General features: G+C 35.2%; 1 protein-coding gene across 1 annotated transcript in view; it reads left to right on the top strand.

The window, feature by feature from the left end:
• The window catches only part of spns2 (SPNS lysolipid transporter 2, sphingosine-1-phosphate), a 130,208-nt gene that overhangs the window by 56,430 nt on the left and 46,787 nt on the right, over positions 1-26,991 (top strand). The window contains exons 3-5 of the mRNA XM_062048477.1: positions 6,018-6,154; positions 13,612-13,763; positions 15,720-15,786. Coding sequence (XP_061904461.1) covers positions 6,018-6,154; positions 13,612-13,763; positions 15,720-15,786 — 356 coding nt within the window. The remainder of the gene's footprint in view (positions 1-6,017; positions 6,155-13,611; positions 13,764-15,719; positions 15,787-26,991) is intronic.

Raw genomic sequence — 26,991 nt, 5'->3', positions numbered from 1 at the left:
TGAATATGGGTGGAAAAGGATTTGCAAATCATTGTATTCCGTTTATATTTACATCTAACACAATTTCCCAACTCATATGGAAACGGGGTTTGTATGTTTCATTGTATCCAATGAACCATTTCCAATTGAATTTACAATCTGCAAAGTATGTGAAAATACCGTCAAAACATCACACAATGCCACAAATTCAGCCAGCCATTTTGAATGTTCCGTAGATTGTAATTTCCGTAGATTGACGTCACTGGAGTAACACTTCTGCACTCTGACCATGTTATCAGATAGTCATACTGGAAATATGCAAACATTAAAGAGAGATGTGCTGTTTATCATTCACAATCAGTTCAGTTGAGTTCACTTCAGTTTATTCATTTATATAGCACAACCCCAGTTGGCCAAAGTGCTGTACAGACATAAGAAACCATATTTAAAATAGTACACACAGTGTCACATTTACATTGTAACACAGAAGGATGAATAAAATAAAATAGTAAAATATACCTTAAAAGAAGTGCATAATATATCACCTACACAATCCCATGAACGCATATGAGTTTTTATTTATGAATTATAAGTTATAAATAAATAGATAAATAAAAGTCCGCTAACAATGTAGTCAATGGGGACTCACTATTTTGCCCACAAAACCCTCTAAATAACCATCCAAAACCCGCCAACAATACTCATATCGTGAACTAAATATCAACCAATTATTAGCGATGTTGTTATTATAAGCGCTAACCCAGACAAATATTTTTTTTGCGGAGGATTGATAACACAAACCTAAGTAGCCCTCTGCTGCTTTACTGTAAGCTGGCAGCGATGTCCAGCTGCTCTAGCATCATCGCGTCTCTGCTCGTCAAAGTTATTCTACATTATAAATCATGCCTCTCATCTGAATATTAGGAAGATTTAGCCATAAATCTAGAAGTTGTTCATCTCTGACATGCAATGTATACCTGGAGATGGAGACAAACACACACAACCGAAGACAGTGTCAGCAGGGAGACTTTTCCTCGTTAACCCTTCGTGTTATGATTAATTCTTCATACAAACGTGAAGATATGGATATTATTTCAGTCGTCATTGCAGTGAGAGCAGACATTTGTATTTCTTGTTTAGCACTTAGCAATACTGTTACATGATGCTTAGTGTTTCACTAAAGCTGGATCTGTTTAGCAGAGCTACGAAAACGTGTAGCTCATCCTCCTTATATTCAGGATGAACAATATACGTTTCTGGATCATAATTTTGCTCAAAGTAATCATTGTTGGTTGCTTGATTAGCATTGATATTAATAGGGAAGGGATCTTTGGTTCCTACCTCTACCTCATGTGACTGGCTAGCTCATTATCTCTCAAAATGGCTCTGGAATCTCAGCGAGTTTGATACTATTTTGATTGTATCTATATACTTGCAAACTTGGAAAGCCTTTCAGTGTTATACATCAGATATAAATGATAATAGCTTCAATATAGAGGTCACTTGTTTTTCCACTCTACTGGTATTTTAATCTGCTGCCTTATTTAATTCCAAAGACTAATAATTGTGTGTCTCTCTTGCAGAGACCAAAATAGAAAGATGACCCAATGATTCACCGACATCACCGCGCGTCTATGTGTGTCTGTGTGTGTCAATGTGTTTGTGTGTCTATCCATATCAGGAATATCTTTTTAGGCCACGTCTCACAGGAGGGCAGCTGTGTCACATGATTAGAATGCCGCTCCCTTTCACTTCCTGTCCACAACCAATGAAGCTACCTTCATTTACACAATAATACTATATAAATGTACCCAATAATATTATGTAAGTGTATAAAATAACACTACATAAATGTATACAATAAGACCATGTAAATGTACACAAAAACAGTATATAAATTGATTAAAAAAAACACTGTACAAATTAACAAAATATTATTAGGTAAATATATAAAATAACACCATATAATTGTTAACAATAATTATATATATGTATACAACAATACTATATAAATGAATAAAATAGTACTATATATATGACTAAAATAATACCATATAAAATAATATAATAACACTATATAAATGAATAAAATAATACCATATAAGTGTACATAATAACATATATAAATGTATGCTATATCACAATATACATTTATAAAATATATAAATGTACACAATAATAATAATATATACTGTAAATTGATAAAATAATACTATATAAATGAATAGAATAACACTATATAAATGTACAGTATACAATAATTACATACATTTATATATTTATACTATACATATGAATAAAAGAATAGTATATACATTAAGAATATATGAATAAACAAAATTACATGATACAAAAGTAAAATAACACTGTATTAATTAATTAAAAAACACTATATAAATAATAAAAATACTACTATATAAATTAGTAAACTAACACTAAATAAAAGTATAAAATAATATTATATAAATGTATGTAATATTATGTGGCCTAATAAAACACCCATATTTTTTATTTACTATTAATATCTGGTTACTTTCTGTTTAAACATGTTCTATCTACCTTCTGTTAAAATACAATAAGCATTCATTCTTCTGTTGTTTGGATACATTACAATAGTTTTGATTGATATTAAAAATGTGGGTATCGATCTAATACCAAGTAGTTACGGGGTCATATTTGAAATCCCCCTGGAAACACAGCTACTGATAGCCGTGACAAAGCTGGTTATGCAAACATTGGTCATTTATAGTTTGAACATGTAGAAAAGCAGGATGTATTTATGGAAAACGTTGTGATGCATTACAGCATGACGTTGAAAGTGGATACATATAGAATATGTCTGAGAAAGGGTGATAGCCTGCAGACTTGCGCACACCTGTTCAGGTATGCATCCCATTTTCTGGTGTAAAAGTTCTAATTCCTCCAGCTCAGTCTGCTCTGATTCTCAACTTTCACAGATGGAAGAAATACTATAAACATTTTTGCCTTCTTTCTCTCCAGCTAAGGCGATGTACAGTATTGTCCAACAATTATTGGTGTTGTTGTTTTATTTACACTATTTAACGAAAAAAAAGTGATTATATATGTTGTTAGCTGTTAAAACATAGTCTTTGTGCAATATAGACAAATAGTGAACTAATGTAATAAATGACAATATACTAGGGGTGGGATATATATATATATATTAATATTATATTAATATGATTATAAAGTGTAAACAATACTACTGTATACTATTTCCGCTCTCAGGAATGCAGACAAAATGTTTATTCTACAACCAAGCAGCTTATTCTTCCTATGAATTCTACGCTTCATAGACAAATGTGTTTGCACAGATCAGTGAATAAACAACCCACCCATAGAATCATGCTCATACAAACACACTGACACAAACACACAAACATAATTTCCTCCTAATGTCTATTTGGTGTACTGTTGAGATGAGTCACCTTATGAATACAAGATTAAGATTAAAGATTAAAGATACCAATGATTGTCACACACACACTAAATTTCACCACATCTAGTGTGTGTGTGACAATCATTGGTATCTTTAATCTTTAATCTTAATCTTGTATTCATAAGGTGACTCATCTCAACAGGTTTTGTTGAGCGGCTGGCTCAAAACAATGTTTCACATGTTTCTAGTCTGTACGCGTGTATGTGTACATGTGTCTTAAAAATGCCAGAGTGTGTAAAATTGGCAGGAATGTTTAGGATAAACACACTTACTGTAATTGAACACAAACATATTGCTAAAATGTTCTAATCATATATATATATATATATATATATATATATATACAGTATAAATGCTGTAGTGTGCAACCACATACGTAAACTGGAGATGACGCAATTACAATGTGTTACTGCCCATGTCAGCAGCCAGTAGCAAGATCCTTACATACTGTACGTATATACAACAATTAATGATACATGATAATCTATTTAGAATTTAATCATAGCTCCTGATTTGTTATCGTGAAATGCTGAAAGATTCCCACCACTACTAATAATGCTGCAACTGTGGAAATGTATCAGAACTTCTATCCTTCTCATAAAAAGAAAAAAAAGCGAGTAGGAATGTGCTATCTGTCATATTCAATACAAATATGACTTGTGTGACTTTTGAAGGAAACAATAAATCAAAGTAAGATAGTAGTTTGATGATGATGATGATGAATCTTTTAGCTTTGGATATGACATTTTGTTGAACACACACTTTCTAAAAATGATCACTAATCATATCTTCTGTGAAACAACTCAAGTCTTTCTAGTTACTGAATGTGTTTTTTAAAGGTCAAATATGTTGTAATTTTAATCTACATTTTTAGCCCTTGGGGACTACATAACATGTAAAAGTGGTGCTTTGGTCCACATTTTGCATGAATGTTGCTTTACAGACCATCTTTAAGGTGCTTTTTGGCCATGTCTTGGAAACAAGACGTTTTGTGGGCTGTATTTTTTACTCACCGTTCTAATTTGTTAATTAAGATATAATAATTCATTGTGTCAGATGCTTTTGTTGAGTCCATAAACCGTTATTTTGATTAATGCCATCGGTGTTGAAATGTTGGCTGTCAGTGAGTGTTTCACTTTTGTTTATGAATTTGTCCAATCTGTTGTAAATAGTTTGTCAATGATTTTAGAAAATTGTGAAAGTAAGGAAACAGGTATGTAGTTTGTAAACTGGTACAACTTTTGCATTTTAATTTTGTTTGGGAATTTGTCTGTTTTAAATAATAGGTTATTGATCATGTACGTTAAACGTTCTGAAATCCCATCCGTGACCTTTTTTCATTGTTTCCACATCAATTCTGTTACAATTAGTTGAGGTCCTAAATTTACATGTATCACAATTTTGATTATTTCTTTTTCTGGCACATCTGTAAGAAACATTGAATTGCGATTTCTGATGTTTCTTACATCAGAAATCGCAATTCGATGTAAGAAACATCGAATTGCGATAAAAACACTGGATCTGTGTTTTTATGCACAGATCCAGTGTCAGTCTTCAACTGACACTGGATCTGTTGAATAAAATCATAACCTATCACAGTGAAACACATACTGTAAATATAAATACAAATAAAAGCATGTCATCAATCATTTATTTTCAAACATTCTCTTTATTTAACAAAATGTGCAATGATGGATTGTTTTACCGTTGATTTCAGCTATGTCACTAGCCGTTATGTTCACAGTCAGCCATCTGAAGGGTGTGGACATAAGCGTGTTAAACTGTATACAGAAAGGGCTAATTGCAACCTGAGCATAAACTTATACTTTTCTCTGTGTTTGTCTATTATTATTACATTTTTATATAATTACTACATGTAAAGTTATACTGTACTAGCACTACTTGTATAAACTGTACATTTATACATATGCACTCCGATACTACTTGTATGAAGTGTCCATTTATATATGTATGCACTAACACTATTTATTTTAACTATACATGTATACATGTACACACTAATAATACTTGTATAAAGTGTACATTTATACATATACACACTAATACTACTTGTATAAACTGTACATCTGTATGGTTTTATAAAGTAAACATTGTTATATTTTTAACGAAAAAAACAATGATGATTGATTCATCAGCATTTAGGCACTAATTATGACAGCCCTGTTTGTGTGTGGAGTGTTGGGAGTGGGATGATTTGTTTCTTATATAACATACTCACACCCCACCCTTTTTTTTTTCTCCTTGACTTTTCTGGTCCTCCTCCACATCTTTATGCTGACTATGTGAATAAAACAGCTGTCTTAAAGAGCGGCATGTTTGCCCCTTCTCCTTCCCAAAGATTCCATAGTCAGATTGAGAGGATTAAAAATGCAACATGCTGTGTCTGCGCTGACCTTGCTCATAAATATGAATAAATCCCAGAGAATGAGGCTCTTTGCAGGGAGCAAGCAGTAAACACATTTAAAAGCACTTTGGGGACATAGGCTTTGTAAGAAATGATTTATGGTCAGTGGTAAATCCTCCTACACTGTTCATCATTAATTCTTCCTCCTTTTAGTGTTCATCTGCAGCTTCATGGTGGCAGCTCCCATCTTTGGTTACCTTGGCGACCGCTTCAACAGAAAGACCATCCTGAGCTGTGGCATTTTCTTCTGGTCGACCGTAACGCTGCTGAGCTCCTTCATCAGCAAAGAGGTAAACTGAGAGTGACACGCTGGAACAATGGCAGACATGTTTCTCTGTTACACAGCTGCTTCATTATTATAATATGTTGACGTTAAAACATGGACATGGCATTACACGCTTGAAACACTTTGACTTCCCTAAGGAGGCATTTTTCACATTTCTCTCTTTGACCTGTATCCAGTTAACTAATGAAATCCTGGATTAATAAGTATTAACACATAGGCAAATATATAAACATTAACACATATATAAGCATCAACACATATAAGAATCAACACATATACAAGCATCAACACAGATATAACCATAGACAAAGATGTGAACAAAAACACGTTTATATACATCAACACACGTTTAAGCATCAACACATGTATGAACATCAACGCATATACAAGCATTAACACGGATATAAACATAGACAAAGATATAAACATCAACACACATGACATCAACACTTATCAAAGCGTCAACACATATATAAACATATGTAACTATCAACACAAATATAAGTATCAACCTATGTATACTGTAAGCATCAACCAATTAAAACATCAACACATGCACAGATATCAACACACCTATAAGCATCAATACATGCATACACATCAACACATATATAAGCATCAACACAGCTATAAACATATAAACATCAATATATATACAGTACAGGCCAAAAGTTTGGACACACCTCTTCCTCATTCAGTGCATTTTCTTTATTTTCACGACTATTTACATTGTAGATTGTCACTGAAGGCATCACAACTATGAATGAACACATGTGGAGTTATGTACTTAACAAAAAAAGGCGAAATAACTGAAAACATGTTTTATATTCTAGTTTCTTCAAAATAGCCACCCTTTGCTCTGATTACTTTTTCGCACACTCTTGGCATTCTCTCGATGAGCTTCAAGCACACCTGTGAAGTGAAAACCATTCCAGGTGACTACGTCTTGAAGCTCATCGAGAGAATGCCAAGAGTGTGGCTATTTTGAAGAAACTAGAATACAAACATGTTTTCAGCTATTTCACCTTTTTTTTTGTTAAGTACATAACTCCACATGTGTTCATTCATAGTTTTGATGCCTTCTGTGACAATCTACAATGTAAATAGGCATGCAAATAAAGCTAACGCATTGAATGAGAAGGTGTGTCCAAACTTTTGGCCTGTACTGTATATACATCAACACTTATGAAAGCATCAACACAGATATAAGCATCAGCACATATATACTGTAAGGATCAACGCATAAAAAAATCAACACATGTGTAAACATCAACACAATAGTAATCATTAGGGGTCTGGAAAAAAATCAATTCGAATTTGAATCGCGATTCTCACGTTGTGCGATTCAGAATCGATTCTCATTTTTAAAAAATCGTTTTTTTTTTATTTTTATTTTTACATTTTTAAAAAAAATGTTTTTAAATTAATCAATCCAACAAAACAATACACAGCAATACCATAACAATGCAATCCAACTCCAAAACCAAACCCGACCCAGCAACACTCAGAACTGCAATAAACAGAGAAATTGAGAGGAGACACAAACACGAAACAGAACAAACCAAAAGTAGTGAAACAAAAATGAATATTATCAACAACAGTATCAATATTAGTTACAATTTCAGCATAGCAGTGATTAGGGATGATACTCGGAACCGGTTTTCCCGGTTGTTCGATAAGAAAATAACCGAGTCCTCGGACTCGAATCCCTTTTTGAGAACCGGTACCCGTTATCGAGACCACTATAGTAAAGAAAAGAGTTGGTTCTTTATTCGAATCCCTCGGAACGAATCCCGTCCCGACCAGAAATGCTCCGTGTGACATCACAATAAATCAGTCACGTAGCTCAGTCATTAGGCGCAGATAGCGAAAGCAGGAAAACAATGGACGGGAAAAAGCGCTCCAAGGTGTAATAAAGTTCAAAACAAAAGGTATAATCCAATGAATAACTTTACTGAGAGATTTGAGCAGGGTACAAACTCATGAAGAACACTTTTACGACCCACCGGAAACATAGCAACCAGGCTAGCAACGTACCTCCTTTACGGCAGCTGGCGCAACGTTCTTAAAGCAACCGCAGCACATACATATACATACAACACATCTCCCTTTTTTAACTTTTGTTTTTCACACTGTATATGTGTTGTCTGTCTAATTATAAATAATGCAGACGAGGCGTGTTGGCTGAGTTCTTGACGTTTACTTTCACGGGTGACGACATGCAACAACACTTTTCGGGGCTACCGCGCATGCTCGTCACTCCCGTTGCATGATGGGTAGTGTAGTTGTTATATTCCCTAGCTCAACATCTTTCCCCCTATAAAGAAATAATGTTAACTCAATAAAGTGTATTTCTTTTTTTTAGCTTTAACTTTTCATTTTTTAGCATTGTAACCACATTTGCAAACAACTTTTCTCTTCATAGAATTTTCTTTCTTTCTTTAAAGTGCAAAAATGTCAAAGCATCATAAACAGTTATGTCAAATAGCAGCAGAATTGCACTTTTTGGAGAGCTGTATTATTTCCAGTGTTGTGCCCAAGGGACTGATTTTATTTAACACTATATTATTATTTATACACCTATAGTGATCACAGAGACAGGTTTTTTTTGTGTTACTGTATATATTTGTTTTTCTGAAAAATCCCACTTAATATACTTTGGGTAACAATGTTTATTTATTTTATTTTATTTTTTTAGGGGAGTAACAGTCAATATTTATTTATTTATTAGATTAAATTGTTTTCTTATATAATAAAAGTGAGCTTTTGTTAAACCAAATATTGTGTGTTTTTTTCCATATACAACAACCTATCTGGACTCGATAAGAGAATCGATAAGGAATCGGTTCGATAAGAGGATTCGATAATAGACTCGAACTCGATAATTTCTTATCACACATCATCCCTAGCAGTGATTAAAAATCCCTCATTGACTTTATCATTAGACATTTATAAAAATAAAAATAAATGAACAATAGTGTCACAGTGGCTTACACTTGCATCGCATCTCATAAGCTAGACAACACACTGTGTCCAATATTTTCACAAAGATAAAATGAGTCATATTTTTGGGTCATTTAATAGTTAAAACAATATTACATTATTGCAATCAGTTGATAAAACATTGTCCTTTACAATTATAAAAGCTTTTTACAAAAATCTACTACTCTGCTTGCATGTCAGCAGACTGGGGTAGATCCTCCTGAAATCCTATGTATTGAATGAATAGAGAATCGTTTTGAATCGGGAAAAAAATCGTTTTTGAATCGAGAATCGTGTTGAATTGAAAATAAATAAATTTTGAATCGAATCGTGACCCCAAGAATCGATATTGAATCGAATCGTCCTCTTTTTAATCAGTAATCATCCTCTTTTTAAAAACATCCACACATCAACACACATATGAACATCCACACATAGATATAAACATAAACACATGTATAAACATAAACACATATATAAACAGCAACACATATATAAGCATCAATACATATGTAAATATCAACACATTTATAAACATCAACACATAAAAACATCAACCTTAATATAAACATCAACATGTAGTTGCAGTTGGTAGCATGACATGTTGTGCAGCACGTAGTATTATGTGTTGTGCAGCATGTTGCATGACATGTTGTTGCAGCACGTATTATGACGCGTTGTTGCGGCATGTAGCGTGACACGTTTTATTAGGAAGCATGTAGTGTGACACGTTTTATCATGCAACATGACTGCAGAGCAGCATCACACAGACATTTCAGCAGAAGCTGACAGCACAGAGATGTCCTCAGCATGCAGGATGTCCTTGTGTGTTCTGATGTCCTTGGGTCTTAGAGACGAGATGGCAGTCAGACGAATGATGGCTGCGATGAAATGAGAATTTTTAAAACCCTAAGGACGTGTGCTCAGCCTCTTTAGTGTCTTCAGACACAGGGTCTTAATGTGCACAATTACAAATGCATGATGTCATCAAATGCTAATAAACACTTTAAAATTAAACCTCTGATTATGGATTAATGACAAGACGCTTGTGTGTCAAATGTGATCAAGATTGGTAGAAAAAAGCTGCCATCAAGCAAAACATATTTGCAGGGTCAGGGGTGGGACTTAGCAAATGACTGTCACCGCTTTTTATATGATAATAGCACTTTGAGTATATCTGAATGATATGAGTACAGCCCATACAATTTGCAGTCACGCTATGTAACCATCTCCACGGGTTCACCCCAAAGATGTGTACTTTCACCCTTACTTATTATTATGTATACTGGAGCATGCAGGAGTATTCAGGAGAACAGCTATCTGATTAAATTCTCTGATGACACGGCACTACTATCTCTCCTCTATGGTTCACAATCAAAGAATGGGAGCGCCCCAACGGATTTTATCTCCTGGTGTGACTGTAACTTTTTGGATATAAATGTATGCAAAACCAAATCTTTCATTATTGATTTTAAACATAAGAAGGGGAATTCCTATAGAGCAGTGGTCCCCAACCTTTTTGTAGCTGGGGACCGGTCAACGCTTGAAAATTTGTCCCACGGACCGGGGGGGGTTAAGGGGGGGAGTTTTTTTTTAATTTTTTATAAAGAAATACAATCATGTGTGCTTACGGACTGTATCCCTGCAGACTGTATTGATCTATATTGACATACACATACACAATATGTATATATTGTGTTTTTTATGTTGATTTAATTTTTAAAACAAAAAAAATAATAATAATATTTTTTTTATTTTTTTTATTTTTATTTTTATTTCTTGCGCGGCCCGGTACCAATCGGTCCGCGGACCGGTACTGGGCTGCGGCCCGGTGGTTGGGGACCACTGCTATAGAGTGTATCATACATTAAAAAAAAGTTGACATTGTTTCATCGTAGAAATACTTGGGGACCTTTTTTGACAGTCAGCTCAAGTTTGATGTGAAGTGAACACACCAGAGAATTAATCTTCTCTGTCAGGCCTGTTATACTCTTGTCGTTTTTATCAAGCATTTATTGAGAGTCTTATGTGTTTTTCTTTTATTTCTTTCAGTCAAAGACCAAAACAGCCTGACTAGTAATGTTAAGTCTTGCTTAAAGATTACTGGAATAAAATTAAGAGCCTTAAACTTCTTCTGCAACCATCAAATCCTACGAAAAGCAAAGAGCATTTTAGACTCCCCGAGCCGTGTCCTTGCGAGGGAATTCTCTCTGTTGCCTTCCTATGTTTAAAACAAATCGCTTCTTCAAATAATTTGTCCCCTCTGCGCTCAGACTCTTAACCTTTTAAATTCTTCAGAGGGTTGTATTGTTCATTTATTTATTGACTGTTTATTGTGGGCCATGTGTAGGCTATACAAACCACAACAACCTGGTGCTGAAAATGAATTGCCCCTTGAGGGAGTAATAAAGTTGTTTAGATTGAATTGAATTTGAACCATTTGATAAAGTTTCGAGACACCTCGTTTTGAAATAAACTCTTTTGATGTTTGTACAAATAAATAATGATTTCTGCTGACACTATGATACATTTAAAAAGATTGCTCAAAACTTTTACAACATTGCAGAAACTACATTACAGTAGGTCCACACAAATATAATTAATTAATTATAATTTTTCTCCGCGACCCGGAGAGGGACAAGCGGTAGAAAATGGATGGATGGCAACTTTACTGTAGTACAACATGGTTTTATGGCACGATCTGGAAGGGGGAAAATAATTATGTAACTACGAATCCAACAGAGGGCGCAGTCTTACAGGTTGGTTCACACAATTTTTTAGAGCAGGAAGATACTTTAATAAGTCTTAATGTTGTGTAATACCATTTAAAATGCATTTAATAACTGTGAAAAAAAGATATTATAGGCTTTAGAGTAGCAAAAATAGGCATTTTTAGATTGCAGACTTCAGCCAAGGTTTTTAAAATCTACAACATGAAAAAAATGACAGTTTGTTTGACCATATTGTGAGTTTGCAGTGTGGAATATGTTTCTGTTGTTACAGTTTTTTCCAATTGCTTACACACTAAATTTAAAAATGTTCACACCACAGTTAACAAAGGCCACACACAGTAAGCAAAACCACTGTGCAGATTGGCCTAATATTAGGCATGGACTCTGCTTCACACTTTTTGCGAAATGTTACACACAATGCTTTACACACATCTTACCATCTTGCACATGTGATGTGGATGAGATACTATGGCCTGATCCAGCTAGACAGGCAGGTGATGATTAGAATGAGTAACTGAGGCTTTTGAGTACGTTCTTTCATAGAGTTGTTGTTGCCTAAGTCTGCACATGTAGCCTATACTCTATGCTGTAATTTGTATTTATCTCCAGATTTTTTTTTCAAACCTTTTTATCTGTCTCATATTTTAATTTGTACTGCATGTCATTGTTGACTATTGTGATATGTTACTTTACCTGACTGGTAAAAATACATATTTTCAGTTTGCACCATCACTGTTAGGCAGTTGTTGAAAATATTACAGGATATTTTTACTTTCTCTTTAGGTCCTTACATATAGGCCCACTTCAAAGTAAACAATGACGATTTCTATGGATTTGCCAATATATATTTTTCAAGCTACAGTAATCATTCATCACATGTGCTAAAAAGGTCGGGCAAAATGCCCCAAACATGTGATTTCTTATAGTAAAATAGGGTTTTTCACAAATGTGTTTTGTATTTATCACTGTTCTGGGTAACTCACTCCAATAGTGTCTTATCACTTGAAGTCTGTGTGAGTGAGATGAAAATAAAACTGCATTTTTACAAATGCTTGCTTTATTTTGATGAATGGGTATATGTTTTGACTGAAGTGTGTCATTTTGCAAATAATTTAGGAATTAAGACAACCGAATGTGCTATTTGGAAAAGTGTGTATATATTTTGAAAAAAGACACACAGTTAGTAAAATTGTGTGTAAGCAAATGGGAAAAACTGTAATCCAGTGGCTAAAACAGAAAGTAAACTGAACTAATAATGAATTAATATGTATATGCTAATAATCATGCTTCTTGTTCATTGAGAAGGGCGCAAGATGTTATATTTATTCCTATTTGCACAATTAAATAAGTTTCATTGATAATCAGATGAGTGGTTTTGTGCTAACCTTGCTAACAAATAAACAAAGTATGAATTGTAATCATTATAACAATATATAACATTCCTGCTTGTTGAAATAGTTTTTTCAATTGTACCACTCGTATAAAGGTCAGATGTTAAATTGTACAAATAGTTATACACATAGTAGTAGGATGTTTTGTATATAATGAGTGAGTTGCCATAGAAACAGCCAGTACAGCTGCTCTCTTGTGTATATATTTCATGTGGAATATTGTATCAAATTTTGTGTCTACAAGGACATTCCAGCCAGCCAATGAAATGTATCCCAATGTATTCATCCTCCTCCTAAGATATTGAATGTTGAATAAGGAAAGTTGCTGACACATCTACTTGTGTTTCTCTCTGCAGTACTACTGGCTGTTTGTGATCTCTAGGGGGCTGGTGGGCATTGGTGAGTCCAGCTACTCCTCCATCTCTCCCACCATCATAGGAGACCTGTTCACTAACAACAGACGCACCATGATGCTGTCTGTCTTCTACCTGGCCATCCCGCTGGGAAGGTAAGCAGCAAAGACGTGTAGCAATGTTCTTCAGTAATTCAATTGAATATTCAAAAGTTTATGGTATAGAACGGAAATGATAAGTTTATCACAAAAGTCAAAGTCATTTAATGCAGCCACACAAACACCTTTCACACAAAAACACATACCTGCCTGCATAGCTCATGTGAAGCAACATGCATGGTTCATGTTGAGAAACATGCGGAGCAACATACATACTGTAGCTCATTTGGAGCAACATGTATAGCTGATGTCATACTTGCCAACCTTGAGACCTCCGATACCGGGAGGTGGGGGGCGTGGTCGGGGGTGGGGCGGGGGCGTGGTTGGGGGCGTGGTTAAGAGGGGAATATATTTAAGCTAGAATTCACCAACTCAAGTATTTCATATATATATATATATATATATATATATATATATATATATATATGTATGAAATACTTGACTTTCAGTGAATTCTAGCTATATATATATTTATTTATTTTATTATACATATAAATAAAATAAATACTTGAATTTCAGTGTTCTGGAGGCTATCCAGTAGATGGCAGTATTGTCCTGTTTAAGAGTTTCACAACATTGCTATTTACGGCAGACAAACTGCTTTACGGTACACTAAACGTGACTGCTGTTGTTGTGTGTTGTTACCGCGCTGGGAGGACGTTAATGAAACTGCCTAACAATAAATCCACATAAGAAACCAAGAACTCGCCCTCGATCATTCTACAGTTATGACGTCATTGGGCAGGCAAGCTGTTTATATTGTGGGAAAGCGGACGTGAGAACAGGCTGTCCCCACTCAGGTCCGCATTGAGCTGGAGGGGGCGTGGCCTCCAGCTCCGGCTGAATACCGGGAGTTTGTCGGGAGAAAATTTCTGCCGGGAGGTTATCGGGAGAGGCGCTGAATACCGGGAGTCTCCCGGTAAAAACGGGAGGGTTGGCAAGTATGGCTGATGTGGAGCAACATGCATAATAGACCATGCGGACCAACATACGTAGCTCATGTGGAACAACATGCTGAACTGGGTTCATGCGTAACAACATGTGGAGCAACATTTGCGAAAATATGCCGAACAACATGTGGTGCAACATGTGGAGCTCATGCATGCTGCATCGAGCATCAAGAGGTATTAAGAAAACAGGAAATGCACAGAAACGACATTGAAACAAGAACATACAAAAGTAACAAAAAGTGGCGATTTGTTCCATAAATACTTTCATGGAAAGCAGACTGTGAGAAGTCGACGTTTTTTTTCTATGTAATGTTGGACAACTGAAGGAAGGAAAAAGCAAAGTGACCTCTGAGTTCTTTTGTTATAGCTTGCCAAAATGGTTCAGTGATGATAACACAAACAATAGAAGGTGTAAAAAATGTGTTCAGTAAAGTTCAGTCAAGCATCCTATTTGTCTTAAGGTTGTTTTGACCTTTTCAAGGAAATGACAACTTCAGGGCTAAAACGCACGCACGTGGAATGGATGCACCTTTTTTTTTACTTCATCTTTCTTAACTGTACCTCACACACTGTAACAACTTTACTGTTTTATCTTGACAACTCTACTATCATACAACTGTTTTATCATGACAACTTTATTATCATACAACTGTTTTATCATGACAACTTTACTATCATACAACTGTTTTATCATGACAACTTTACTATCATACAACTGTTTTGTCCTGACAACTTTACTATCACAACTTTTACTATAAAATAACTTTAGTATCATAATACATTTGCTACAATAACAACTTTACTATCATAACAACTTTGCTGTAGTAACATCTTTACTATCATAACACCTTTACTTTTATTAAAAAAACTTTACTATCAGAACAACTTGACTGTAGTAACATCTTTATTACCAACAAATATGCAGTGTGTTTGTTGTTTGCAGAAAATGTGTGCTGTCACTGTTGTGTGTATCTAATCTGCAGTTTGTGCTGTTTTCCTGCAGCGGATTGGGTTACATCCTGGGCTCCAGTGCCAAGGTAGCTGCTGGAGACTGGCACTGGGCACTGAGGGTTAGTGAGTGTGCACAAACACACACACACACACACACACAAACAAACACAAAGACTTAGAGGCCCTCCTGCAGGGCAGTGGTCCAGTCCATCATGGATCCTGGTTCAGAAGGGTCATTTTTGGCAGAAGTACCAAGAGGACACTCATGGTAGAATTGCAATGAAGTGACAGTGCAAATAGAGCTGAAGGCTGAACTACTTACACACACGCACACACACACACGCACACACACACACACACAAACACCGGCCTCCAGCGTCCTTTCGAAAACTTTTCACCTCTGGTAACGTAATCTAACATGATGGAAAATGGCTTCTTTTTACCCGTTAGCTGTATAAAAAGACTTTGTTGTGTAAAGCTGAATGTAGTTTAATTTCAACAGCACACAGTGCTCCCTCTTCAAATTCGTTCACTTTATAAAGTCAATTATTAATAATCTTATGTCCATTTTCTTTAGCTTTTCCCACATTCACAAGAAACATACATGTAAACTATACTTTAAATTTACATTTACATTTGGTGTGATCTACTAAATATTGTTATGTATTAAAACACACACAAACTTGTTAGCACACAAAGCTGATCTACTAAACTCGTGCATTGCGTCTCTTAAATGATCAAAATAGTCCACAATCTATTTAGTGTTTGTCTTCATGTATATGCACAATAGGCAGTATGCTGATTATTATGACACACCATACTGGGAAGAGGATGATGCAAATATATTAATTTAGTGCTCGCAATGTGATTTATCAAACCTGAAACAGTTTCACCTTTGGAAGCTTCATGCAAACGGACACAGTTATGCACACGTGGATGCGACGTGGTTAGAAGATAAACAGAGAATATTCAGTGTTTGTGAGGACAAGCAACATATTTCTGTCACAAGTATTAGACATATGGTCTGTCCAGCAATTACATCTTTAAGCTACAGGATGACTTAAGGGCTGATTTGGAGTCAGCAGACCACAAAATCATGTTTCTTGCCGGGTTTTTTTTGTTTTTTTTTAATGCTGTTCATTATTTTCATATTGAGATATGTTGTTAACATAGCTCCTTTGAAAAAACTTGCAACATGCATTCTTTTGTCCCTGGATCATTCCAGAACAGTCTGCACCAGTTATTAATTGTACACTGAGTGTAGTAGATCACCTGCAACACATCCACTGATAGTACACACAGTTTTATACTTTGTACACACTATTTAGTACTTGGTATTTGAATATTAGTAGATGACACACTAAGGGCCTGATCTACTAAAGGTTTGTGTGTACTAAAACACGTGCAAACTTGATAGCACATGCAAAGCTAATTTATTAAACATGTGCATTGATGATTGCATCGTTTATCAAGCAGAATAAGGAGCGTAATCTATTTAACGTGTATTCATAAATATGCAGAATATATGATGATCATCAGATTGCTCACAATACCTGAAGGAGAAGATGCAAATATAACTATTCTGCACACAGTGTGATCTATCAAAAATAAAAATAAACTGCAAACGCTACTTGCGTTTTTTTAGCACGTCTGAAAAGTCTGTGCAAAATGACACAGTTACACATGGCCATATGAGAAAGGAGGCAATTGCACGGCAGCTCCTTCCTATGGATGCTTGTCAACATATATGGACTGTCAAAAATAAAATAAATCAGACATATTGTCTATTCAGCATTATCATATTATAATTGTATAGCTGCTGGCAGGCACGTGCACACATAGGGGCCAATGGGTGCTTGAGCCCCTGCCCTTTTTTGCCTCGTCTTAAAAAGTGCCCTCTGCCTGTGTGTGTGTGTTTTTTTCTTTTTCTTTAAACAACATTAATAAATTCCTGTCAGGGATGTAAAAAAGAGAGAGAGAGGGCGAGTGAGTGAGTAAGTGAGAGGAGAGAGAGCCAACTGCGCCCCTGAGCCGGAGACGTGACAGTGGAGCAACTTGAACCTGTGAGTTATGTTATGGTCTAGTCGCCGTCCACTTATTCAGCATCTAATATGGGTAATATTTCAGAAAAACGCTGTATTATTCTATTATTCAATGTGTCAGCTTCTGTTTTTGCCGGACGTCGGAGCACGGCGCATCAATTGAGCACGGCGCATCAATTCCGCACAGAGCAGACGGATCGTGCGGGACAGGAAGTAGTGTACAAAATAAAACACCGGGTTAATTTTCAAAATAAAATGCACTGTGTTTACGGCGGATCACATTTCTCTCACAGTAGAGGTTTAGATATAAAGTTTATTGTGACTTTGCTATTACTGTGTGGGTTAACAAAATAATAATAATAACAATGATAATAATGATAATAATAACAATAATAATAAGAAGAATAATTATAATAATTATTATTATTATGAGTATTATTATTATTAATAATAATAATAATTTCAGCATTCTGGGGATATAAGATGTAGGTTATCTGTTAGGAATATTACCATCTGTATTTAAACTTGATTCATGTTGATTATGCCTGCAGCACAATGCCAAAAAAAAAAAAGGATACAGAAAAGGTCTGATCTCCTTCTCCTCTACATTGAAAAAGACATAGTCATAAATCACAATGATGTGATCAACATCTACAGGGACATGGCCCCCAGAAGGTTGCTGCTTTAAGGCCCCCAGAAGGTTTGGCTACTGATTGTGCACTGATTTCACAGCATTTCATGGAAGCCCTGAATTTACATTGAGGAGCATATTTGGGTATGGGTGGCCTCCATCCTACAGCCCTCTACTGGCCCCTGGTCCATATTTTTGGCCCTGTATTGCATTTCAGTTGTTTAGTCTGAGCATTAAGTGAGAAAGACCATAAGTTACAACTTGATGGTGTTTTCATCAAGTTAAGGGAAGAAGGACAGATTTTCACATTGAAGTTTTTTCCATTTGGGTATTTATTGTTGTATTTTTTTTCAAAGTTCATGTTGCACTGTTCAATGTTCAATATTAAAGTGCTTATCTTTAACAATAAATAGCCTAATAATAAACCAGTCTTCATGTCTTCCAATCCTATGATAATGTGAATTAACTCATTATGACAATAATTTGTTGACACAAAAGAAATGGCAATCACTTTTACCTACAAAGGACACACAGCTAAGTAGTTAGCTTCTTATTAGCAAATTTAATTTTACATTAATTTCCATATTGTGTAAAGGACCAAAAAAAAATGTTCTGCCCTTTTCTGACTTTGAGCCCCTGCCCCTCTATAATCATGTGCACGTCCCAGGCTGCTGGATGACCATAGGGGCTAATTACAGAAAAACACATTTAATTGGTGAGTTTTGTCATACTTTTTAATGACGTAAATTTTTTCATCGATCAGATATATTATTAAATTATCTCCTATGTGAAAAAAACTTCTTGCAATATGCATTTTCTTGCATATTTTTCAACATCCTCGCAGTCAGTGCCGTGGCCAGCTACCCCTTAAAGTGGTACATGTTTGCTGCATGTTTGAAAACATAGCAAAACGTGATAGGAGCATGATAACATGAATGTGCGGTAAAGGATCGACTGTCTCTGTGGTGAAAGCCCTGTATAGTACACGCAAAATTATATTTTAAATAAGGTGGTCTGCACCATTTTTCAATTGTATACCACACGCAACACATCCATTACTAGCACCGATACATGCAATTTTATAATTTGCACAAGCTGTTTTTTTTTACCGCGTGGTATTTGGATCTGAGTAGATCAGAACTTTATTGTCAGGACACTGTAAAGCTTTAAAGTAAGTCTAACATGCACATTTTGGGGATGTGGAAGGAAGTGCCGTATTTTGGGGACTATGAAGTGCACATAAAATCCTTTCATTTTCTCAAAACTCGACAGTTCGCCTTATAACCCGGTGCGCCTAATGTACGGAATCATTTTTGGTTGCGCTGACCGACCTCGAAGCTATTTTATTTGTTACATTGTGTGATAAGTGATAAGAAGTGATAAGTCTGACCAGTAGATGGCAGTCACACATAAGAGATATGTGTAGACTGCAATATGACTCAAGTAAACAACACCAAAATGTTATATGTTCCATTGAAAATATAGAACATTACAAATCAAAATGTTATACTATCAAAATGTTTCAGTACGACTTTGGTAAGCTATGAAGCCACACCACTTGACGGATTGCACTGAGCTTCAACATACAAGTATTATTATGGTGTGTGTATAATGTAAGACATATTATTTGGCGTTTTGTTTTGCAACATTGTGAAAAGCAACTTTTCTTACCTTCTGGTACCTGCTGATCTATATCTGTGATCTGCATAAGTCCTGAAATTGTGCGCGCGTCCGCCATTTTAGTCTGTAAATTCGCCATGACACATTTACAGCGTTGTTGTTGCACTGGTGAGCCACGGATGAGGAGATGCTGCTTCGTTATTGATTGAAGTAAAGTGTGAATGTCATTAAAACAGTTAGCTCCATCTTTTGACACCTCTTCCACACCCGTCCTTGCACGCTACACTGCTACAACAAAAAAGACGGAGAAAAGACGCTGCCGAAGGTGAGCCACGTAAATAAGACCGCCCACAAAACGGCGCATCCTGAAGCGACTGTCAGAAAGCGACTTGAAGATGATCTGTAAAACATCATCTATGCAACATTTTGACCAAAGAACCACCATTACATGTTATGTAGAACACAAGGAAGTGTTTTCAATTTGGAAAAAAATAAATAATAATATGACTCCTTTAATGCGCCTTTTGTATGAAAATAGACCTCATCGGCAGTGCGCCTTATAATCCGGTGCGCCCTATGGTCCTGAAAATACGGTATTTAACTTTTTGTTGGCCTGCTGCATGTTGAAAAAATACAATCAAGAAAACACAACAACATAATTTAAAAAAAAAAGGATTAAAAAACATAATATAACAGAAAATTTATGTTTAGTATGCATACACATATTAAAAATATTAAAACCCACTTTCTTACTGTCGCTTAAATGAAAGTTTTAAAAGCAGAGCAACGCAATGTAAGGTCAAACAAGACTCACTGACTTCAAGGTCAGCTTTTAAAACCAAAACAATTTAAGGCTGACATTCCTCGTAACGAAGCAACTGGCAACCGGAAAATAAACGTTGGGTTCCTGAATGTGACGGAGAGTTGGCTAGAAAACAGGAAGTCAATTCCTACTTGTCGCGTTGGAACATTTAAAACATAACAATAAAGTCACATTCCAGCAAAACAATTCATCACCTTGCACATGCAGAAGAAAACAATTATGAAGACATGAAACATCATTTATGTTCCTGCTTTCCAGAATATCACTTCCGCTTGTTTTTGCCCATCAAGTTCCTGCTCGCATTCTCGCTCTGACCAAACGTGCTCGACCAAAAGGAGCTGCTAATACTGTATGTGAAAAGTCCAAGCACCTATACGTACAGGAAGTGTCTAATGGGCCCTGTGAGGGTCAGGGGTTAAAGGTCATGGCTGTCCTGTGCCTTTCTAAATAATGATGAAGGAACTTAAGCGTAAACAAAGAATTTCATGTCACAAAATTGTATATGAGCCATTTGAATGTATCACTGCAATTCAATTGTGGTAACTTTCAAAATAAACTTAAATGTTATTTCATTTTCCAACTCTAAATATAATAAAAGTACACTTTTTTTTTTTTTTTTTCTTTTTTTGTCCTGTCCAGCTTTTCAGGCAAATCATATAGTAGATGTAGATGCCCATATCGGCTGTTCAGATTTACTTTACAAAAGAGAAGTGTAGGATACTTCTCTTGTTGCCTTATTTGTATTCGACTTTATTAAATGTATTTATATTATCATTTGGTGCAGCCGGGCCGGAGCAGGAGGGGATAGAAAGAGAAAAAAAGGAAGACAGAGGGGGATATTGTGGGGACAAGAGGGGGATTAGACAGAGAGACAAAAACAACAACAGCAAACACAACAACAACAACAATAACAACAACAGAGCAACATCAGCAAATACGACATGTACAAATATGATGGTAAAAGTAATAGCAAATAAGCAGTTAGCGAAAATAAAAAATAATACAGAAATGACAATGAGCATTATTACACTAAAAATGGAGCAATACGAATACCAATAGAAATAGCGCTATTGATAATGAACAATACCAAAGTACACATTTTCAAACTATTAAAATGTGTGTTGTGTCATCTCAGACAACTTTATTTTTTATTTTTTAACAAGATGTCTAAGATGAAGACACATTTGAATAAAAGGACTAAAAATAACAGGAGTGAGTTTTTTTAATCATAGAATTATAAATACATGAAATATGAAATTTTTGCTAACAGCATGTTGACTCTAAACACAATACAGTGATTCAACAAAAAAATTGCATTAAAAATAAATTATGTCGGTAACAGGACTGTGTTGCGATTTCAACCCCTAGTTATAGTGTAAATATGATAGAATATTCATTAAAAAAATTAACTTGCTCTTGTTTCCACACTTTTCAGAAGGGGTAACAGGACTGAGTCAAAACCCACAAAACACCACTTAAGTCAGGGGTGTCCAAAGTGCGGCCCGGGGGCCATTTGCGGCCCGCAGGTCATTTTTTAACGGCCCCACGGCACATTTTAAAAATACGATTGGAAAAAATTAAAATCATAAAAAATGGTATAAAAGAGCAAACAGGTGAAATGTAACAAGAAAATGTTGCAATGTTTACTCTAATAACATAAAGCTGCCATGCAGGCTGTTTATTTCTTTAAAAAAAAAAAAAGAATCAAAATCAATGTCATTATGAATTATTGACCTATTCAAGGCTCCAATTACGTCACATTAAATATTCCACTTTGAGATATTTTTTGGGGAAAATGTTGCATATTTTGTGTTTGCCATATAAAAAACTGAGCTGTTTTTTTTCAAAGAAAGGCCTCAAACGAACAAACAAAAAACATAAACAACAATAAAATGTATAATTGGCGGATAGATCTGAAGTTGAGATTATTGAGATTACTGTGTTAAAAGTAAACAGTAAAAAAAATGTATAATTTATTTTTTAACACTTTAATGAGTAGGACCCTTTTGGATCCCCAATAATGTTAGTGTGATGTGTTTTTAAGTGTCATTGCTCAAAAAATAATAATGAATTAAAATCAATGGTGTTATGAGTTATTGACCCTTTTAAGGCTCCAATTTTTATATAATGTCAAATATTCCACTTAAAAATTTTATTGGGTGAAAATATTGCATATTTTGTGTTTTTTCCATAAAAAACTGGGTTTTCTTTGACAAAAAGAGCATACAACTTAAATATTTAAAAATGTTATATTGACAGATAGACCTAATGTTTAGCTAGAGATTTAAAACTTGAATAATAATAAAAATAATAATACTGAATAATGACACATTTTCTTATATTTTTTTGACCAAAACCCTTTGGGTACCCGGGATCAAGCTTGAGTGGAGGCCTAAATGTATATTTTTTATACATATATTGTATTGGTTTTTTAAATAAAAAATATCTAAATGGCCCCTGCTTGCTTTGATTTTTCAGTGTGCGGCCCTCATTGGAAAAAGTTTGGACACACCTGACTTAAGTGTACATTTAAACTATATTGTTGCATTTTAAAGAAAGTGAAGTTAAATTTAATTTAGGAAGTGGGAACAAATGCTATTTCTCCAGTGTTCATCGTAGTTTGAATTAATATTAAACATGCAATTAGATCAACGTGCGGGACACTTTAATTAAAAAATATATATTTTACAGTCGATTTTATCCTGCTTTTCTACGTCTCTTTTTTAAAAATGGTGACACAAATGGTATTGATTAAACAGAATGGCACAAACATATTGATTAATATAATAAACTAAAATCTATTGATTGTAATGCATTTTAAAAATGAGAAGTGTTTTGTGTAGGAGGACAGAACATCATTACTGTATATTTAAATCTCTCCCGTCAAGAAAAAGGAAATATTCAATATGTGTGATCCTCACACGTTAAGACCCTCATCTGCTTCCCAAAGCCAAGAGAAACTCGCTTCATACTTTTTTTTGCACACGCTTAATGCTGTTCATAAGCTACAAATGTAATATGCAAAATATGCTGTGGAAGATGAAATTGCTTTGTGAGATATTGCCAGTTGATCAAATGTGTGTTTCATTCATAAACATAAACCTTCAGATAATAGATGAACATAACAGTACATTGCTGTACTGCAAAATATTTTCTGTACAATCAACAACATGCAGTACATTCAGTTGAGTATTTAGGACCAGCAGAGAAAAGAGAATAGAGAAATAAAATTAAAAAAATAGATTAGACATAGAAAAAAAATGTGTAGATGATACAGCCGTAGCTGATAAATATATCATGAATACAATAAAGTTAAGAACTTATATTCATGATAAGCAGTTTTGAATGTACAGAGAATCCCAAAAATGATTGAAATTTGACAATTTTAAAGTTTTTTTTTAAAGCGTTGAGTCATTATTATGTCTGACCCACAAATAGTCACTATTTTATTTGTTCTTAGATTTCAAAATGTTTCTATCTCCCTGGAGACAATATTTTGCGGCACTGTAAACTGTCTTGTTAACTTCAAGAATGATTGGAGTTTATATGTACAATCACATTTGTGCATGTTTGTATTGTTATAGTTTCACTGTTATCAGTGCCGGCCCAAGCCTCCATGGGGCCCTAAGCAAAATTTGATTTTGGGGCCCTCTATTTCTGCCAATAATATTGATTGTTGATCATTCACACACCTACTATAAACTCATTGCGGCTCTGGCAGTGTTGTTTACATTATCCTATTGTCAGCCTGGCATGTCTTTACAAATGACATGTCATTTATAAAGATATGGGGGTGGCCCAGTTAAGAACATAAATAATACCAATGAATGAACAAATGATGTCCAGAGTGCCACATATGGTTCCTAATCTTAAAATGTAGAAAACATTCAGCTACAAGAGTGGCCTGGGGTTGAACAGTCCAAGTGATAAAGCTTTGTATTTACAGTAAAAGTGTCATCTTGTCTCATCAGTCTTGTACATATTAGTCTTTAATTACTAGTTTATATTTTTAGTTAATTGTTCATATTTAATGTTTACTTTTTACAAAGATAGCGCAGTCTACTGAAGTTAAATTCCATGTGTGTTAAACATAACTGGACAATAAAGCTGATTCTGATTCACTTTTTTATTTTTGGTAACAAAAACCTGAAACAGCAATGTGCAAAAATAATTCGTAGTGCAAGAAAAACAATAAAGTGCAACAATAAAATCACTTAAATATATATAAAAAGGAACAAATTCAATTGTACAAAAAACAACATAATTAAATTAAATATCAAGCAAATACTTAAATAATATTAATGAACAGAGTTACTAGAAACAAGGTAACATAACGGTTTATAAACAAATATAAAGTTACTACATATTAAAACTATGTAAATGTACATAACGATGTGCAAAACATTTTTGGGGAAAAAATCAAAATAAACTACCTTAAATTAAGGTCCTGAATTCACACATTTGACCATCACATCACAGTTTTGTTCCTCTGTTCTTCACCACCCACACCACTCCACCCACTCCTTAAAACCTGTGCTTCCTGGCTTTTCTGGAGGCAAAGTCATTTATGACATCACTGTAAGAAATCTGATGGCCGACTTTGTTATTAATACGAATCACTGCCATGTACGAGTCTGACTCAGACACGTACATGCAAAAAATAAAAAATAATAATTTTTTGTTAATTGCTTTTGGGGGCCCCCTGGTGGCCGCGGGGCCCTAAGCAAGCGCTTAGTACGCTTATGCCTTGGGCCGGCTCTGACTGTTATCATTTGGATATACTTAGATAACAACTTAAGCTATGAAAACTTTGGGTCTGATCTACTAAAATCCAAACAGAAAGTACTAAATAGTGTGTACAAAGTATACAATTGTGTGTACTATTAGACGTGTTGCAGGTGATCTACTAAGACTGTGTGTACAATTGATAACAAGTACAAACGTGGTGCAGACTGTCATCCATATTTAAATGAGGATTTTGTGTTTCACCATGGAGACACTCATCCACTGCACATTCATGACATCATGCATGTGCTGTTTTGTTGTGTGACATGCAGCACACAACTACAATCTGTACCACTTTTTTGGAGCAATTTAGACTACAGAAGCTACCTTTAGGAGCACTACGGGAGACCGCACTACCAGTGTTTTGATACACCAGCAGTAACTGCATTGTTGCACTGGAATGATCTAGATGCAAGAACATGCATGTTAGTTGTAGTTATATATCAATAGTATATAGTAGGGGTATAAAGGTTTTGTGGATACTGCGGTATTGCGGTTTTAAAGTATTCACAATAATAGCGCGACGCCTTATGGTATCAAACAAAAACGTGGTATGTAGTTTTTTTCCAGCGCTTTAGCGTTGGCTGGGTCTGAAAATAAACTACATTTTCCAGAATTCTCTGCACGGCGTGGAACGCCGTAAGCAGGAAGTGAAGTGTGTTTGTCGTCGATAAGAGGAATTGGTTTTTTTTAAAACTTTTCCTAAAAAAATGTAATCAAAATCTATCCATAACTATTCAAGTTATGTTGGTAACAAACAGACAAACAAACCCGGGTGAAAACATAACATTTTTGGCGGAGGTAAGAGAGTATGCGTTCTGCAAAGCAGTTTTTCATCTCCACCGTTTTCAAGGCGACACAGAGCCAGCCGCACTGCACTGAGGTAATCACCAAATAAAATGTTCAACTCGCGATCTATGAAAAAACTGAAGAGCTACTTGATTATTACTAAATTCATCTATCTATTTTTTCACCGCTTGTCTCACTCGGACGGAAGGCAGTGTACACCCTGGACAAGTTCATACAGCACATATATTTCCCCAAAGTCCCCAAAGTTACGTACATGACATGCACATAGCGGCACGCACGTACGGGCAAGCGATCCAATGTTTGGAAGCCACAGCTGCGTACTCACGGTACCGCGTATCCAACTCAAAGTCCTCCTGGTAAGAGTCTCTGTTGTCCCAGTTCTCCACAGGCCAATGGTAAAGCTTGACTGTCATCTTTCGGGAATGTAAACAATGAAACACCAGCTACGTGTTTGTGTTGCTGCAGCCGGCCGCTAATACACCGCTTCCCACCTACAACTTTCTTCTTTGCTGTCTCCATTGTTCATTAAACAAATTGCAAAAGATTCACCAACACAGATGTCCAGAATACTGTGGAATTTTGCGATGAAAACAGACGACTTAATAGCTGGCCA

The sequence above is a fragment of the Entelurus aequoreus genome, linkage group LG05 (genome assembly GCF_033978785.1).
Source record: "Entelurus aequoreus isolate RoL-2023_Sb linkage group LG05, RoL_Eaeq_v1.1, whole genome shotgun sequence".
Taxonomy (NCBI): Eukaryota; Metazoa; Chordata; class Actinopteri; order Syngnathiformes; family Syngnathidae; genus Entelurus; species Entelurus aequoreus.
The sequence above is the reverse complement of the archived record's forward strand: the minus strand, read 5'-3'. Positions and strand labels throughout refer to the sequence as shown.